We start from the raw sequence: 17,920 nt of genomic DNA, 5'->3' as shown, positions 1-17,920 counted from the left end.
TGAAGAAAAGCTCTGTGTAAGCTTGAATGTTTGTCTCCCTCTCCAACAGAAGTTGGTCCAATAAAAGATATTACCTCACCCACCTTGTCAATCAAAATTCTGCCAGAAAAAGGCCAATAATAATTTTTAATAAAATGAGAGAAAGTAGGTATAGAAATGCAAGTCTGATCATAATAGCATTTTGGCAAAACTAAAAGTACAATCTAAGGCTAAAGAATCAAATGTGCACAACTTAACCATGCACACCTCAAAGGGGGAGCACAATTTGGGATATTTGTGTGGACATATCTATGGATGCATGCAAATCCCAACATTGCATATCTATGCTATGTATGTGCATATTATGGTAGTTCAGGGCTAAATTATCCGATCAAGAAAAAGTGATTTAGGATTCATAGAATTTTTTTAGGCCAGAAGGGAAACTAACCAGTTTCATCTAAACTGACCTCCTGAATACCATAGGCCATTAAATTTCACTTAGTTACCCAGAAAGGATGTAAACTTAAAAAAAAAAAAATGTCATTGCCTTCTTTATAGTTTCTCCAAATAACTTCTCTTTTTACAGACTCTTACAAAATCAGGCATTTCTAATACATCACATGTTTTAAAAAATACAAGTTCTTTTTACCTGTGTCAACTGAACTTCATGCAAGCTGTGCATAAGCTCAGGCTTATTTTCAGGAAGGACACCAGTAGAAATTTGATTAGGATCATTCTCTAGCCCAGGTAGGAAAATCTCTGCTTTTGGAGATATTATAGGAGTTTTTAACTCCACTGAAGCTTCCCAAGTCTCTCTTGTCTTGTTTTCTGTCCTGAAAAATGTATACAGTTAATTTGAAACCAATTAAAGAATATGTAACATATACTGTGACATGGGGTAAATCAGGCAGTCCGCAAGGCTGTTATGGCTACTGTGTGCTGAAATATTTCCTTTATGCAAAAAGTAAAACAAATCATACAAAAAACAAACACTTTATACCATAAATAGATTCCTCTATTAAGGAAAAATATTAAAAATCTCCACAGAAATCTCCTAAGAGTAAAATATTTTAGGGAATGCCTTATTTGACAAAACCTCTCCTAGCTCAGTCTCACAAGGCATCCAAAGTGAGACATTAGCTGCAAGCACAGTCAAACAGCCCACAGATGAACCATGACCTCCATAAATTTCATCCGAAGTATCTATCAGAAAAATGGACCTAGTTGCTTTCTCAGTTTCTGGAACTCAATAGTGGCTACTCTGCCAAACATACAAATAAAAGTTTTGATTCCATTAGCCTTACATAAAGAATATTCAGTACATAAAGGCCTTTAAAAAAAAAAAAAAAAAAACACCCAAAAACCCCCTGCCACACTGTGGAACTAAAGTCGTGCATCCAAAACAACTGCAGACACCATTGCCAGTTTCCCACAATTTAAATGTATATTTGTACGTACATCTCCCTGTGTTATGCATCCATTTGAAATTCACATTTTTGAAAATTTAGTCCAAAACATTTAAGACACATACCAATTAGCATATGAATAAAGGATTTTTTCATATGTTAACTTTATCTACTTACTCGGCAAGGTCTGTGCTTCCAGATCCAAAATTCTGCAGATCTGCAGAACTGTTCTCAGCTGGTCTGACCTTCCATTCTAAATCTACATCTTGCTCTTCTATGGTCTCTCTTAGAGCTTTCCCCTCTAAGATTTTAAAAATTAAATTAAATCATGTTCATTATTGTGTGTAATATTTTGCTACCAACAGCAAGAAGACTTACTGTTTGAATGCTTTACACTACCATGTATGCATTAGCTTATGGGACTCCTTACAAAAATACTACAAAGACAAATATAGTTACACTTAAAGAAGAGATACAAGAACAAGAGACAGGTATGGAATTTAATAGTTGGACACTCTGCAGTTGAAATGTTGATGCATGCCTGTAGACATGAACAGGAAGCTGAGTTTTCAATTTGTTTTAGTTGTATGGCCAAGATTTTCAGAAAAAAAGACACCTAAAAAGTTAGGCTCTTAAGAAGAGTTGGGCAAAATATTTCAGACAAATAGTTTAAAAATGCAGTTTCAATTGATCTGAAACAATTTGCAAATTTGCCATGAATGTGCCAAATAGTTTTATCCAGAAATAAAAATTTGGCCTAGAGTTAAAATGACTGAAGGAGGAGAAAGCCACCTTCTGACTTTTAGCCCGATGGATTATGGAACTCACCTGGGTGAAGGGAGACCTGGGTTCAAGTCCCTGATTCAGAGCATGGATTCAAACCTATGTCTCCCACATCAGTGCCCTAACCATCAGGCTGCAGAGTTATTCTTACCCACTCTGTCTGGCCCAATGCCTATTAAGGTAGTTTTTACAACATGGAACAGCTTCAAAGGAAGAGATGGAGACAAATCCACCCCAGAATACCCTACAGCTTTGTGGTTAAGGGACCTCTCTTGGGATGGGAGAGAGTCAGGTTCAAATCCAAACTCTGAAGCTGGAGTTAAATCCAGGTCTCCTCTCTCCCAGGTGAATGCCCTAACCACTGGGCTAAAAGTTATAAGGCTGCTGCCTCCTCACCTTTTAAAAATGCCTGTAAATACGTTGTTTCATTAGAACCCAAACTAATTTTTGATTCACTGAAATTTTTGGATTTGATTTGACCCACAATTTTTTATCCAATTTTTCAGATATGCCAGCCTATCAAAAAAGGTGATTCACCCAGATCTACTCCTAATTCCATATTTAGGAGCCTAACTTTAGACTCCTATTTTCTAAAGCTTGGAAATAAAGGAGAAGCTCACCACTTTGAACCTGCTTGAATTGCTCCACATCGGCATTTGGACTAAGAGATTTCTGATGAACATTCCTGTTTGTTCCCAGTACTCTGCTAAGATTTGGTTTAGGCTTAGGAAGTCTGCATCTTGCAAACCTTGGTGTACTATTCACTTTGGGCACAGGGTGATCACTACAAAGAAATAGAAAAACACCATAAAATGTAACTTAACCTTTCCATTCTTTAATGTGTTTGAATTCAGTGTCAAGAAGAAATTAATACCAGCAATGAGGGCCGTAATGGTGGGGGGAGGAGAGGAGGGGAGGCAGCTGGGCCGATGAACAAGAGTAGTGATGGAGTTAGCAGGAAAAATGAACAGGCTGGCAGGAAGAAGAGAAGCAGAAAGACCAGTTGAACTGGGAGAACTTTGAGTGACTGGAGCCTGAGTACAGCTGTAATCATAGTGACCAACAAGGACCAGAACAAGTAGGTTTACAGCAGCTAGATAACTCAGAATTTTAACTCTGCAACCGAAATCTTTAAAAAATGTAATATTTTGATTAAATTTAACCTTAAAGTAGAAGTAGGTCATCTAATTTTGAAGGCTTGGGGGTTGATTTTTGGAGGGGTCAATTTGGGTTAAAACAAGCAGGTGAAGTTACACATTAGCACTGTCAGGTTTTGCTTCAATGTAAAGATCTTAAACTTTTGCAGGGAACCTACGTTTGATCATTTTTGCAAGCAGCTAAAAAAATGAACTTTCTAAACAAGCTGACATGATTACCAATTGCATTTTGAAAATAAGTTCATTGAGTTACTTCATTAACTTGAAGTTCATCTTTAAACAATATTCCACAACAGAAAGCAGAGCAGAGCCACGTGCTCTAGCTATGGCAGAAGCCTTTTTTGCTATTAGTTATAGATGTACAGTGGCCACCTGAAAGCCTTTAAGCTGCATGACAAGTGACAGGAAGCAATGAAATTTAAACCACTGGCCTTTGTCTGACCAGTGACACAAAGTCTTCAGAAAAAAAGGCCAGATAAAATAATGGCCAGACATGTGAGGTAAGTTTTAAAATTCATTTTTTCAAGCATATCCTTATTTTAAAATGGGGATTCAGGAATTGGAAGTTGTACATTTCCATCACTCCTATTTTAACCTAAACATAAAGTCCCTATTTAAAAGGGAAGAAAAAAGGACAGGCATCCATATGAAGTGGAACTACATAACCTATGAGCTGTAATAGCTAAAACAAGACTACCTGTCAACCTAAAAGTATGGTGGCAGAAGCCTGAAAGGGGAGCCCTGTCAGAGAATGGATCACTGGGGGGGAAGATTAAAGAAAAACAGTGAAATTAACCTGCTGGGTGCAGCATCTTCCTTAAAAAAAATTTCTACACTTGCTTCTTTTCCAGAACTTTGGTCCTGTAGAATGACTTTGTTTCCATCCTCTGAGGGAACCAGTTCATTATTAGTAGGTGAAGAAAGTGACTGATTACTTGGGGCCGCATTTTGCTCTGTATTAGGCTGGTTTATGAGGCTATCAGCCACGTGCAATTCATCTTGATCAGGAAACACCTGTGTCCTTCCTTGTTTAAAAATAAAGGCATAATTAAAAAGATGCAAGTTTTATGTCTCCACATGAAGCCATTTACAGGTAGATCAACCATAGGCCTCATTTTGAATAACGGCATTCTACAGAGATACAAATTCAAATCCTGGGTAAAAGCACATCTTGAAGTCTAGATTTTTTGTTGGTTAGAGTGCAAGGATTACCTCTACATATGTTAAAAGTCAACCTAATGCCAGGTTAATAAACAATGGTTTAACAGTATAACTAAACAGAATGGAAAACAATTTTTCTGGTTAAAGTAGTAAGACAAAACAGATGATGGACTACTATGGACCACATAAGCCTGGCTCTTCTCCACTGGTCTGACTCATGAGACACTAGTCTCTGTAAGACCTACACAAAACACAAAAAGAATCACAATACAAAAATCTAGGGGGCTAATGCTTTTTCTGGATCTCCTCTAGCATATCTTGTCTTTCCAGGTTTATTTTCTAGAGTATAAGCTCTCCAGGGTATAGAGTGACTTGATATTTATGTCTCAGCTGCACCAATCACACTACTGAGCATAACCAGGTTTTGGGGATTCAGGGATAATGAAAATAATCTTAGTACTAGTTTAATACTTTAAAAAAAACAAACAAACCTCTCAAACAAATGCTTTTAATAGATCAAGTTTCATCTCCCAAAAGAGACTGGATGAGGATACCAAATCTTCAACCTTTGAATCACCATTTGTTTTTTGTACAATTTTGTTTTAAAAATTAACAAAAACACTTAGGTGAACAACCTGAGTGTCCTATCAAAGAAAGAACTAAGAACTGATCTTTCAATGGATAAAATGTAAGAACAGTAAGAATTCAGTAAGAATTTTCCTAAAGCTTCAGCAGCCAATTGAACCTCTATGAAGAGCTGAAGGCTGAAGTGAAAATTAATTTACTTCCTCCGCCCCCTTGCTACCAGTGACGGTTACATAGTGCTGCAACAGTTCTTTCAATATGGGTGGCAGTGGTGTTGCCATCTATACTGGCTTCTTTTTAAAAAAAAATTTTTTTGATTCTGCTCCCCCACTCCTCCTCTGCAGTATTGCCAACTGCTGCTAACTCTAAGCAAGAGACCAAACCTGAGAACAAGTTCTGGATCTATCTCAGAAAAGGTAAGACAATAAAATGACCTAGACTTAAATTTTTAAATCATAAAATGATTCATCTGGGTGTATGGTGGCATGAGTACTTTATTAGCCTGAGTCTGAAGTAACTGTAATACATAGCAGTGAACATATCCACATACACACCTGCAAAATCCTTCTTAGTGGTACAAACAGAGGACAGCAGAGAAAAAAAGGTGCTGAATGCCCATTATGTTCAAGAGTCATACTGCCGGTATGAAATGAGTTGATCAGGGCATGTATTCCATGTGATGAGGTACAGATCAGTGTTTCGCTGAAAAAGAGCTCTACGCACCTCTGGCGAGCATGTAATGCAGTTGGCAGTATTTTGGCTAGGGGCTGGACCACTTTACCTTGCTAGATAGTGAATCATGGCCCAATACATCCTCCTGTCTTTCATACTGAACACTAAGGAAGAATCCAGACCTGCTGCTATAGTGACAGGATATGAAGGAAGGGTTATTATGACCTCTACCCAAACCCCAACCCACAAGTGAACCCAAGACACACACAGAAGGATTTGGCAAATAAATAGATCATACCTTGAGTGCTTATTTTTAACTGAAACATTGGATCTCCCATTGCAAGTAATGTCATGGCAGCTTCAGTGCTTCCATCATTAATCCCTGCAAAATTGTTCACATACATGTAAAATCACAAGCACAGTCATTTCCTTAGAAGTTTAACTAAAACATGATCAAAAAGCAGATGTTACTGTCTTTGCTAAATTGAAACAAAACATATTTTTTCAATTTGTTTCCTCTTGGGGATTCCAGATATTAGTAGCAATACTTAACACACATAGTGATGGTCATCCATTAAACTAAAGGTGTTCTACAAACATTGAGTAAGCAGCAGTATTCCCATTTTATAGAGAGGGAAACATGGACAGAGGAAGCAATTTGCTCAGGTCACACAGATGTTTGGGTCTAGACCCAGGTCTTATGACTCATTTCTGTGTCCTATCCACTGGATGACAGTACCTCCCCTTCTTTCATCTTCCACTACTTGGTAACATAGGATACAACATTTCTGCGTTCCAAAGCCATCACACTGAAATAAGCCCATAAACTCCAGTAGGGTTTTGCCTCTTCACTGAAAATGGTTATTTATCTTTAAACAAAGCCATCTCTTAGCAAAGTTTCAAAATGCAATTCTAAAAACCAATGGATCCATTTGGGGCTTTTTGCAATGGGAAAAAAATATTTTACTGTTCTAGGAGCAGACCAGGAAGCAATTTCTGACTCAGTCATGATGTTTCCCTGTTTCCCCCATAGTATGTGCTGGCTGGCAAGTCTGTGAGAGTGATGGTGATTGGTACCAGAGCCATGGATTTGCCCATTTCCGTACCTTCCAGGCATTGTTTCAAGCCCCTGAAAAGGTTGCTTTTCCCCTAGCACAGCTACCAACAGCATGGGTAATCAGTGCATGGGAGTGAGTGGGCACAGGACAGCCACAATCTGGATGTAAGCCAACAGTCTTGTAACTCTTGGTTTTTCTGATGGACCTCACTGAAGAAGTAGTCAGTTAGCACAGTTCCTCCAAAACTATGTATAAGACCTCATCAACTCACGGTTGGCTGGCTTGGTCTATGTTAAGACAAAGGGCCACCCAAAAATAAGTATCAGAGGGGTAGCCGTGTTAGTCTGAATCTGTAAAAAGCAACAGAGGGTCCTGTGGCACCTTTGAGACTAACAGAAGTATTGGGAGCATAAGCTTTCGTGGGTAAGAACCTCACTTCTTCAGATGCAAGTAATGGAAATCTCCAGAGGCAGGTATAAATCAGTATGGAGATAACGAGGTTAGTTCAATCAGGGAGGGCGAGGTGCTCTGCTAGCAGTTGAGGTGTGAACACCAAGGGAGGAGAAACTGCTTCTGTAGTTGGATAGCCATTCACAGTCTTTGTTTAATCCTGATCTGATGGTGTCAAATTTGCAAATGAACTGGAGCTCAGCAGTTTCTCTTTGGAGAAAGAGAAAATAAGTGTCTCTTGTCTCCAAAAATAAGTGTCTCTTGTATTTACCTGTGTCAGTCTCTGGATTTTCATGTGTAGTCACTTCCTTGAAGAAAAGATATAAATGATCTGTCAAATACAGCCAAAATCCCAAATAAAATTAATCTTCAATGTTAACTTAGTCCCCAGTGGCCAATTCTCAACTGCAAAGTTCAGCATGAGCAATCTGCTCTGATTGAATGGAGTTGTACAGCATCAACATTGGACTGACAAAGCCATCTAAAGAAAACTTGCACACTTCCTGCTCATGCCATGCCCATCTATTAAACTATACTATGCCATACTATTACTATCTTACATGGGCTCTGATGTTTAACACTATAAAAATTAAACATACTATATAACCTTAAGCATATTACTAAAAAGGAATGCTTACAATTTGTGAGGCATTCAGATTTTCATCTCTCTGCATCACAGGCTGGACAACCACATTTAAATCATGAGACAGATATTCAGCAGTAGTAATGCAGGGCACATCTGGGACATTCACAGATATTTCAAGCTGCAAAAATCAAAGTTATTCCTATTTATTCAAAAAAGAAAGCTGTCTAAAACTTGCAGGAACACAAGAAAATGGCTGTATATGCACATGATATAATACTATTTTCTTCTAAACCAAATATTAAAATTAGTATCTAAAGTAATCTATGATTTTGGGAAAGTGTCTGGATTTAAAGTAAATTATGCCAAATCTGAAATGCTAGCTGCAAATTTGCCAGGCTCTGAAAAGTCATTCCTCCAGAAAACACTTGGGTACAAATGGGCAACAAATTCTATAAGATACCTGTGAATTCAAATCTCAAATAACCTAGAAGAGCTCTATGATTTTAATGTCAAATCACAACATCAGCAAATGACAAAGGATCTGGGATGCTGGTGTAAGTATACAATTTCTTGGTTGGGAAAAACAGCCAGAGTGAAAATGAACATTTTGCCAATAGTCTCTTTCTTGTTTCAAAATCTTTCTGAGATTATCTCAGATAAAACCCTAGCAGGAATACAAAGGATGTTAGAATGTATATGGAATAAAAAAAGATCAAGAGGAAACCCACATCCCAGGTGAGTACCAAGTTCAAGTCCCTGATCTGAATCAATTCAGACTGCCCAAAAATTCAGTGCATGGACTTGAACTCGACAACATATTAAATATGGATGTAGGAGACACAGGTTCCAGACCCTGCTCTGAATTAGGCTATTCAGGGGGTGTTCTCTCTCACTAATCCTGCAGCTGAGAAACCTTCCTGACAAAAAAGTTTTCCCAAAACTAATACGATTCCTCAAAAAGTTTCCGTTTTGACAAATCAGCATTTTCCAACAACAACAACAACAAAAAACATTTAGTTGAATAATTCCTAACCCGCTGGAATTTACCAGTTGACTTGAAAGGGAAAAATACTGTTATGAGCTGGACAAAACCTTGTTATGGACTGAGTTAAAACATTTGTCGAAACTGATTTGTGCACCCACTCTTCACTTAAGATAAGTGTTTCTTACAACTACGGGACCACACCTACAACAAGACCTAATAGAAACAAGCACCATGTGGGCAAGGGGGGTTCCACTGGGCATTGTGTCCAGGTGGGTGGGTGAGATGGGGTGGTGGAAAGGCAGAACGCACAGAAACTGAGGGTATGTCTACACAGCCGATGTTAAAGCACTACCGTGGAAGCGCCTGAACGTGGCTGGATAGTCGCGGCTCCAGCACTGAGAGAGACCACCCCCACGAGGGGAATAGCCACCAGCACAAGGAGCACAGCTCCCAGCACTGTAGCACTATCTACACTGCCACTTTACAGTGCTGAAACTTGCATTGCTCCGGGGTGTGTTTTTTCACACCCCTAAGCAAAGAAAGATTCAGAGTTGTAAGTGGCAGTGTAGACAAGGCCTGAGAACAGGCAAGAAAACCCAAAGGGGGGGTGGAGAGGGACACAGACAAGCAGCAGCCCGTAAGCACAGTGAGACTGGGAAACACTAGAGAGAGCACTTTTGGGTCTGGCGTTGGCTAAAGAGGCTTGCGGCTGTAAACTATGGTTATGTCTATGCTACGGACCTTACAGCAGACAGCTGTACCACTGCAGCTGCATCGGCATAAGGTCTCCTGTGTAGCTGCTCTATGCCAGCGGGAGAGTGCTCTCCCATTGGCATAATTAAACCACCCCCAACAAGAGGCGGTAGCTATGGCGGCTGGAGAGCATCTCCCACCAACACAGTACTTTCCACACTGGCACTTTTGTTGGTATAACTTATGTCAGTCAGTTTTTTCACACCCCTGACCAACAAAAGTTTTGCTGACAAAAGCGGTAGTGTAGACAAAGTCTAAGGAACTACTTATTTTGTTCTTGGTTCCTTCTGTGTTCAGAGAAACAGTAATTTGTGCATTTTCTGTAAATAAACAAAAATGCATAAAAAAATACCCAAAACCAATTTCTACTCCAAAATGGAACATTCTCAGGGCCCCAAAAGTTTGACTAGTTACTTGAGTTGATAAGGGGCAACAGTACTATGTATTAGAGGTGGAGCTGGTAGAACCGCCTATTATTAAGGCTGTCCAAAATTTCCCATTATAAGACCCGGTTTTCAGTGGCTTATGACTCTGCTAAACTTAATTGTTCCAGATGAAATTTTCCATGCTAGGTGCCTGCCCCAGGCTGAAATTTATTTAGATTTTACAAGTTTCAGCAAAAATAATTCAGACATTTCAGAGAATGAGATTCGGGAAAAACACAGTTTTGACAGGTTAAAAAAAATAACCATTTTGTTGAGAAGCTCTTATACCTCCACACTTTGAAGCAGGGATTTGAAATTTGGCAAGGACTGCCTTTGAGTCAAGGAAAGGCTTTTTGCTGTTGTACTGAAAACCTGCTCAATTTGGCCAAGCTATAAACTTAAGAAAAATTTCCATCTGCACAGGCTCAGTAGACACTTGCTAGAATCTGGCAGCTAATTTCTCTGAATTGTTCTGTCTGCACTGAGCATACTCCATTCCCTCAGAGTTCTTGTGCGCCAACCGGACCATGCATCCACCATCCCCACAAAGCAGCTGAGAATGCTCCAGCCCAGTGTTGCAGGGACTGAGCAGGGCTCTCTCTGCAATTGCTTCTCTGGGCTACACAACTGAGAGCTAAGAGAGTCTCTCCTATGCTCTTACTGCTCCTACTCCCAGGCAACTTGGAGAAGGAAACAGTCTGACTTGAATGCAAAGGGAACAAGAGTCAGAGTGGTGGTTTATTTTTTGTGGGTGTGTTTTCATTTTTTTGGAAGGAGGGTGGGGGTGCAAGAAGCCAAAGAAGTGAGGAGAAGAAGGAAGAAGACTTGACTTGCAGAGCAAAACAATTGGCAGCTGTGGTGGAAAGATGACTGACTGGGAGAAGGAGCTGGGGTCAAGTCTGGGAGTGGCTGGGCAAGGAACCTGGGATCAGGACAAGGAGCAAGGGAGCAAGACAGGAAACTGAGCAAAAAAACTAGGATGAAGAGCCAGGGGAGGAGGAGAAACGGGACTGAGATAAGGACAGGGTGGAAGGGACAAACTAGAAGGGGTCAATGAGGGAGTGGGACAGAAAGGTCCATGACCACTGGAGCACACTTCCCTCCAGAATCTAGAATGGAACCAAAAAGATTCTTGAGTCTCAACATTCTTCTGATGTCAGTAAGTACACGTGAAACCCAGTGACAAAGTGTCTCTCTGTCTCATCTCCCTCTAGTGGTTGGTCCGCGGAGAATGACAGATTATTACTGCTACCAGTTACTCTTAGCTCAAGTGGCAGAGAGTTATGATGTAGCTCTAAAGGTTCCAACCCATGTGAGTGTCAATGGTTTGACATGATAGAATTTGTTTTCTGTGGGTTTTTTTTTTTTTAAAAGCCTAGAAAAAATAATAATATGTGGTCATGTAATTAAAGATGATTATGGTGAACTTACTCAAGGGGCCCAAATTCAGACTGCACAGGCAACTTTAATTCTAGCATTTTCTAATTTTGGGTGCTTCACTTTGCAACCTTAACATTCTTTTAACAGTTTTTTCTTAGTGCAATACACACATTAATTAGAATGTAAATATGTATAATGTCATGAGACAAGATTGTTATGGTCAGATATGTTTCTTGAGAGAGCAATCAGAAGAACACAGGTTGCTCTGATTCTGACACTCAAACATGAAATTGAAATGTTTGCATCCATTCTGTCTTAGGCCGCAAGCTTGCAATGTACTCTGCAAAGGTGGATTCCTGTGCTCACAGAGAGCCCAATTGAATGAAACGGGACTCACCCAGAGCCTCCCACACAATACTCATTGCAGGACGGGGCTTTAGGCTAAGTTCCTTGAGCAGCCTGTGCATCTCGTCCAGAACCAAGAACACATGCCACAAATATTAATGCCACTCCATCACCAGTTCATTTGTCAATTAAACAAAACAGAAAAACTGCTGACCCACAACATGTCTGTAAAATAAATTTGCTATTGGTACTACAACTCAAGCGAAGGCAAGTGTGAGAAAAGCTGGTGGCAAAAGGAAAGACTACACTCCAAAACACCAGAACTCTACAAAACAAGTCAACATGTCATACCTCTTCCATGGTTTCCTCAATCTGGACAGGAATAGGTTTTGGAGATCGAAGACCTACAGGAACAAACACTGGAGCTTTGTTTACTTCTTCTGGTGAAAAACATTCATCTTCATCATCCAGCTCAAATTCATCTGCATCATCTTCATCCTCCTCCTGAGAAGCTCGGAGGGTCACCAAGGTTACCTTTGAACTCCCATGTTCTTTCCCAGATCTCTTGCTGTGGGCCGTTTTCAAGCCTTTGCCTTTGGTGATATTTGGTTTAATCTTTCGACGTGGTTTTCCCTTTTCACAGCGATCAACTTCACATTCAGAGGCAGAAGAAGTTCTTAGCTCAGATACACGTTTTGACAGGCCTGCCTGTTCGGATGACCTTCTAGGCTGCCTTCTAAATGGATATAAAAAAAGAAATTCACTTTTTAGTAAAGTAGCAATATTAAACATAAAAAGGAATTAATGTTACAGTCGCAGTGAACTCACGTGGTAATTGGGATTATGATCAGTGTTGAGACATGATAATTAATTACGATCATACACTGGGAAAAATAAAATCAGTACTTCCCTTGGTCAGCATTCCCATTCCTTTGTGAATGTTCAAAGTACTGATATTGTATTGTGGATATAATTAGTTTCCTTATCTTTTAACTTCAGTCAGAAATTCTGGAAAACTGCTGTGCAGTGAAATTTAAAGGACCTGGTAATTTATGGCAATAGCGAGGAGGGGATTGTTTCTTTTTATTTTGGAGAATCAAGAGTGCGTGCGCGCATGTGTATTTTACAATCTGTGAACCCTTCAGCAGGCAGCTTAGTCAAGAAAGAGCCTATTCTCCACACTGACTTTGCAGGAGAAAGACTCAAGTACAGATGGGTGACAGAAGTGGTCAAGAGTTTTAAGATGAGAATTCCATCCATGAAAAAACATCTGGGGAATAAAGTATGAGTGTGCATGCCCACACACCCCCATCCACCCCACATCAGAAGAGTGGGCAGACAGAAAAAGTGAAAAACTTAACTATGGGATCTTAGTTGGGCTAATATCATTATTAAACCCTTAGTTACTTCACCTTATCAGTTTGTCTGAGGTCTTCTCCTGAGCATAAAGAGGCTGAGAATCTTCCTCTTGTTCTATTTGACTTTCACTCTCCGACAATCTCTCTGGAGACTGGAATTTACAGGACTGCCTGCTCCTTTTAGGAAGCACTGCCTCAATACTGTCTGCAGACTCTTTTTTCCGTGAAACCTCTGTGGAGGATGCAACTTCCACTAAGTTACCAGATGTGTGCTAAATAGACATGAAGACAATGACTTCCAAAGTAAGTTTATATTTGATAATGGACAATGCTATACTAATGGTATTAAGAGTTTTCCATTATCTCTAAATAGATCCTTTCCAAAAAAAAAGCATTAGTCAAATTCATGAACAAAATCCAAAACTGTAACCTCTGCTTCTTTCTTAGACAACCTTTTTCTAAGCTAACCTGGCTGCCCAGCTGAACCAGAAGAGCACTTGAAATAACTATTGACTACTGCTCCGAGTTGTGTTTTGGGGTTTTTTGTACAGCCGTATAACCCTTCGTACTCAACTTCATGTTACTGCTGCTAATTGCCACACCGGTGGTGGCCCATGTCTAACTACAGCAATCAGGAAGATTGCTCAGGGCCTACACACTTTCTAGATCAGGGATCAGCAACCTTTCAGAAGTGATCTGCCGAGTCTTCATTTATTCACTCTGATTTAAGGTTTCAGGTGCCAGTAATACATTTTAACGTTTTTAGAAGGTCTCTTTCTATAAGTCTATAGTATGTAACTAAAACTATTGTTGTATGTAAAGTAAATAACGTTTTTAAAAACGTTTAAAAAGCTTAATTTAAAATTAAATTAAAATGCAGAGCCCCCTCGGACCAGTGGCCAGGACCCAGGCAGTGTGAGTGCCACTGAAAATCAGCTCGCATGCCACCTTTGGCACGTTGGCCATAGGTTGTCTACACTTGTTCTAGATCCACCTAGGAAGAGGAAACTGCTTGTATTTTCTGACAAAGCAAAGACAGTGGGATTAGGCGAATGAAGGATGGTTTCTTCTCTGCCCTTGCATGAAATGAAGAGAGAATTCTGCAGCAATTTAGATGAAGTAGCTTAAACAGAACAGTAGAATCACAGAAACAGAGGGCTGGAAGGGACCTCATGAAATCATCAGGCCTAGCTCCCTATAAAGGGGCAGGGCCAAGTAAACCTAGACCATCCCTGACAGTTATTTGTCCAAACTGTTCTTAAAATCCTCCACTGATGGGGATTCCCTTGGAAGGCTAGTTAATACCTGGAATACCTTGATAGTTAGAAAGTTTCTCCCAATATCTAACCTAAATCTCCCTGGCAGCAGATTAAGTCCATTACTTTTGGTCTTATGTTCAGTGGCATGGAGAACAAATGATCACAGTCCTCTTTATTACAGCACTTAACGTATTTGAAGACTTATCAGGTTCCCCCTCAGTTTTCTTTTCTGAAGACTAAACATGCCCAGGTTTTTTGTTTGTTTGTTTGGTTTTGTTTTTGTTTTTTTAAAACCTTTCCTCATTCAGACATACCAGAAAGTTTGCCTAGAGCAGAGAGATCCCTACATTAAGTGGCCCCTCCTAGCATTTTGTTGTTGCTGTTTCCTTCAGGAGCTCTGCTGACATAGAACCCTTGAACTTGTTCTTCTGAGATGATGGCAAAAACCCATTAGCCATTGAAGTTCCCTGAGAAACCTTCACCATAAAACCCAGAAAATTATTAGGGGTGAAAGAATAATCTTCACTTTATCCAGTAAATCACAATCTCAACTAGTCATCAGTTGGTTCAGTTCAGTAAGAACATCTCACTTTTTAAACATGTATCAGTAATTGTACATCATCAGCTACAGGCCTTTGGCTGGAATAATTTACAGGCCCAAAATATTTAGTGAATCTGTCAAACAGCAGGGCTTCTTTTCAGCTTGCTAAGGACTCTCTGCCATGCCCACAGTCTCTTTTAACAAAGTTTTATTGTCCAAATGTATCAAAACAGTCCCGCACTCAGCTCACCCTTTACATCTAAGGCTCTCACTGTCTCCCATTCCAGGGGACTCTAGCAATTCTGTTGCTCCTGCTTCCTAGCTCTCTCAGCCAGTTTGACACCCCATCCCCCCGATCTCTCACTGACCCTTTATAGACCCAGATGCAGCCCTGCCCCCTTAATTGGCCCAACTGGCACAGAGGCACCGGACCTATTTCAGTTACAAGGGCAAGCCATGCTGTGACAGAACCATATACTGAGGAGGAAATAAAAAAAGTTTGAGTTGTACATTGCAGACAACTGAAATAGAGTGAAGCATCCTATGTCAGCTCAGTGCTATCACAGAAATTAAAATAAAAAATAAAAGCCTCAACAGGTTGCCTGAATTATGTAGTTCCACATTCATTAATATTTAATATATAAGTCACAAAAGACCTTGTGTGCATACATACTGATTTTAAGCAGTTGTGGTTATGAACAGCTGCCTTTATTTGTATTGTTGAGTGTGTAAAAAACACTTATTTACATTTGCAGGTAATTAAATTAAGGAATATTTAAGTGAATGAAGTCACTGATGGCAAATCAAAATGTAATGCAGTAAAATATAAAAGATGAAACATTTTCTTTTAAAATACTTCTAAACTATGTAGGCTTTGTGCTCGTTATTTTTACATCTATTCACCACTGGCAATGAGATTCAAAGAACCAATTTAACCCCTGATATCCAGAAAGTAGATTCTGCAAAATCCATAGGTCATAAGAAGAAGAAAGCAGAAGAAAAGAATTCATTCACTGACATAATAGGCTGACCTAGATCTGATGTTCAGTACTTACCAGTAATGAGGTTAGGTTTTCTGATTTTATACCACATGATACCAGACCTTCTTCTGTATTTCTAGCTTCAGTCTTTTCCTCAGTTGTGTTTTCTCCCTCTTCAAGGGCTTCTTTCTTTCTTGTTGCTCTAACTAGGTTTGGCTTTGGCCTCCGTAAATGGCCCCTCACTAGCTGTGCAGGTTTTATAGCACTTGGTTTACTTTCTTCTCCAGAACTGGACCTAGGAAAATATTATGATTGTACATATTAGTAGTCACTGACCATTAAAATAGCTTTTGCAAATCTACTGTACTAGCCTAACTATATGTAACATCTGCACAATGTGAACCAGGAAAAAAAAGTCGACTCCCATAAAGGTTAATCGCATACAGTATTTTAAGAAGTCCACTCAGAGGAAAAGGAAGATATGAAAAGAGAAATTGCCTGCACATCATTTTCAGTGGTGGATGTTTCAGTTTTCTTTTTGGCAGTACTGGCTCTTTTGAGTGCAAGTGGAATATTTTGGGGGGGGGTGCAGGAGAGGACAAGCCACTGTGTGCTCAAGGTGCCCAAAGCTAACCCAAGTGCAAGTCGAGATTTTTCCTCCCCCCCCCGAACAAATAGATAGCGGATGAAAAGATGTCCTATTATCATCATTTGTTTCTCTTGGGACAGAAGAGGGGAAAGTCTTCTCTGATACTAGGGTATTGGTAATGAAGAACCTGAACTTATTCTATAAAATTGATTTGATGATTCTGAAGATTGGAAAGTTTCTGCAATTAGAAAAAGAAAGAATCCAAGGTCTGGCCAAATTAATACAGAGGTACGCGTTACTGATGTAGAGAAAAATCTCATCTTGGCATGATGCACTGTCTAATGACTTAAAGCAAACAACACTTGCCAGTGGAGTAATATTTTATGGCAAACAGAAGCAGGATAACATTGCAGGAATTCAGAAAGTAATCAAATCAGGTTATGAGAAATCTGATGAACTGGATAAAATGAAAGGTTGGCATTCATCCCTACCTCTGATTTTGTTGCTGTCACTATGGCCAAGAGGCTGCCAAGAAGTGGTCCTTCAGTCTGGCTATATTAAGAACTATACAGATTACAAATGACTCTTCAAACACAAGGAATAAATCCTTAAACTACTCAAGGAGGTTGGCAAAATTAATGTAATAGCAATGGTAGCAGATGTCAGGGCTTTGCAGGTCAACATCCCACAAGAGAAGAAATAAGTGAATCTGGATATAGCATGAATACGACTTGTTCTTTTTATATATACACAGTCCTTGATCAGAGGTGGGCACAAATGGCATGCAGACAGTCCCAACTTTCAAAGGCCTAAGCCTAAACATCCATGCCTGGTTCTCACAGAATAACTATGCCTCAAAAAGTGGACTAGTTGGTGACATCGAGGCAGAGAATAAACTTCCTTGCTGCTTGCCACAGCTCCACCAAAGGGACACATACAGGGAAAAACAAACAAACAAACAAACAAACAAACAAAACCAAAGCTAAACAATATTATCAGGGCAATTTTCTTCCAAGATTAAAAATCTGTTCGCACTGCAAGAAAACAAACTTTAAGACTATGTAATGGTGCCACCTGGTGACCCCTGCCATAACCAAAGTTATATATTACTGATAAAGCTTTATAATACTTACAATTTTTAAACATAAATGGCTTAGTACAACAGTGTTTTAAAGACCATTCATTTATGAAATATGAACGTTACCTTTCAGAATAATTCGGAAGCCTGCTCTCAACATCTGTAGACATACAACTCTTTCTTTGATCGCTCTGATTGTTGCAGCTCAAAGATTTCTCAAGGGAGCAAAGTTTTTCTGATTGAATGCTTCTTTTTGGTGAGGTGACCCCACAGGAATCTGAACCAACTTTTTGGGCCAAATCCACTTCAGCCTTTAAATTATTTTAGAATAGCAAAAATATTAATATTAAATATGGTATTTTTAAAGAACAAAAAAGCATTCTGAGTTAT

The 17,920-nt window shown here is 39.5% G+C and overlaps 1 protein-coding gene across 2 annotated transcripts in view; it reads right to left on the bottom strand.

Moving 5' to 3' along the window:
* The window catches only part of BDP1 (B double prime 1, subunit of RNA polymerase III transcription initiation factor IIIB), a 90,636-nt gene that overhangs the window by 22,008 nt on the left and 50,708 nt on the right, over nt 1-17,920 (bottom strand). For both annotated transcript variants that reach the window (XM_054032392.1, XM_054032393.1), the window contains exons 25-35: nt 17,657-17,841; nt 15,939-16,158; nt 13,138-13,355; nt 12,077-12,461; nt 7,890-8,015; nt 7,523-7,559; nt 6,042-6,125; nt 4,122-4,350; nt 2,789-2,952; nt 1,563-1,686; nt 629-812 (exon numbers count right to left, since the gene is read on the bottom strand). In XM_054032392.1, the coding sequence (XP_053888367.1) occupies nt 629-812; nt 1,563-1,686; nt 2,789-2,952; nt 4,122-4,350; nt 6,042-6,125; nt 7,523-7,559; nt 7,890-8,015; nt 12,077-12,461; nt 13,138-13,355; nt 15,939-16,158; nt 17,657-17,841 (1,956 nt within the window). The remainder of the gene's footprint in view (nt 1-628; nt 813-1,562; nt 1,687-2,788; nt 2,953-4,121; nt 4,351-6,041; nt 6,126-7,522; nt 7,560-7,889; nt 8,016-12,076; nt 12,462-13,137; nt 13,356-15,938; nt 16,159-17,656; nt 17,842-17,920) is intronic.

Source organism: Malaclemys terrapin, chromosome 6 (assembly GCF_027887155.1).
Source record: "Malaclemys terrapin pileata isolate rMalTer1 chromosome 6, rMalTer1.hap1, whole genome shotgun sequence".
NCBI lineage: Eukaryota > Metazoa > Chordata > Testudines > Emydidae > Malaclemys > Malaclemys terrapin.
Note: the sequence above shows the minus strand (reverse complement) of the source record. Positions and strands in the feature narration are given on the sequence as shown.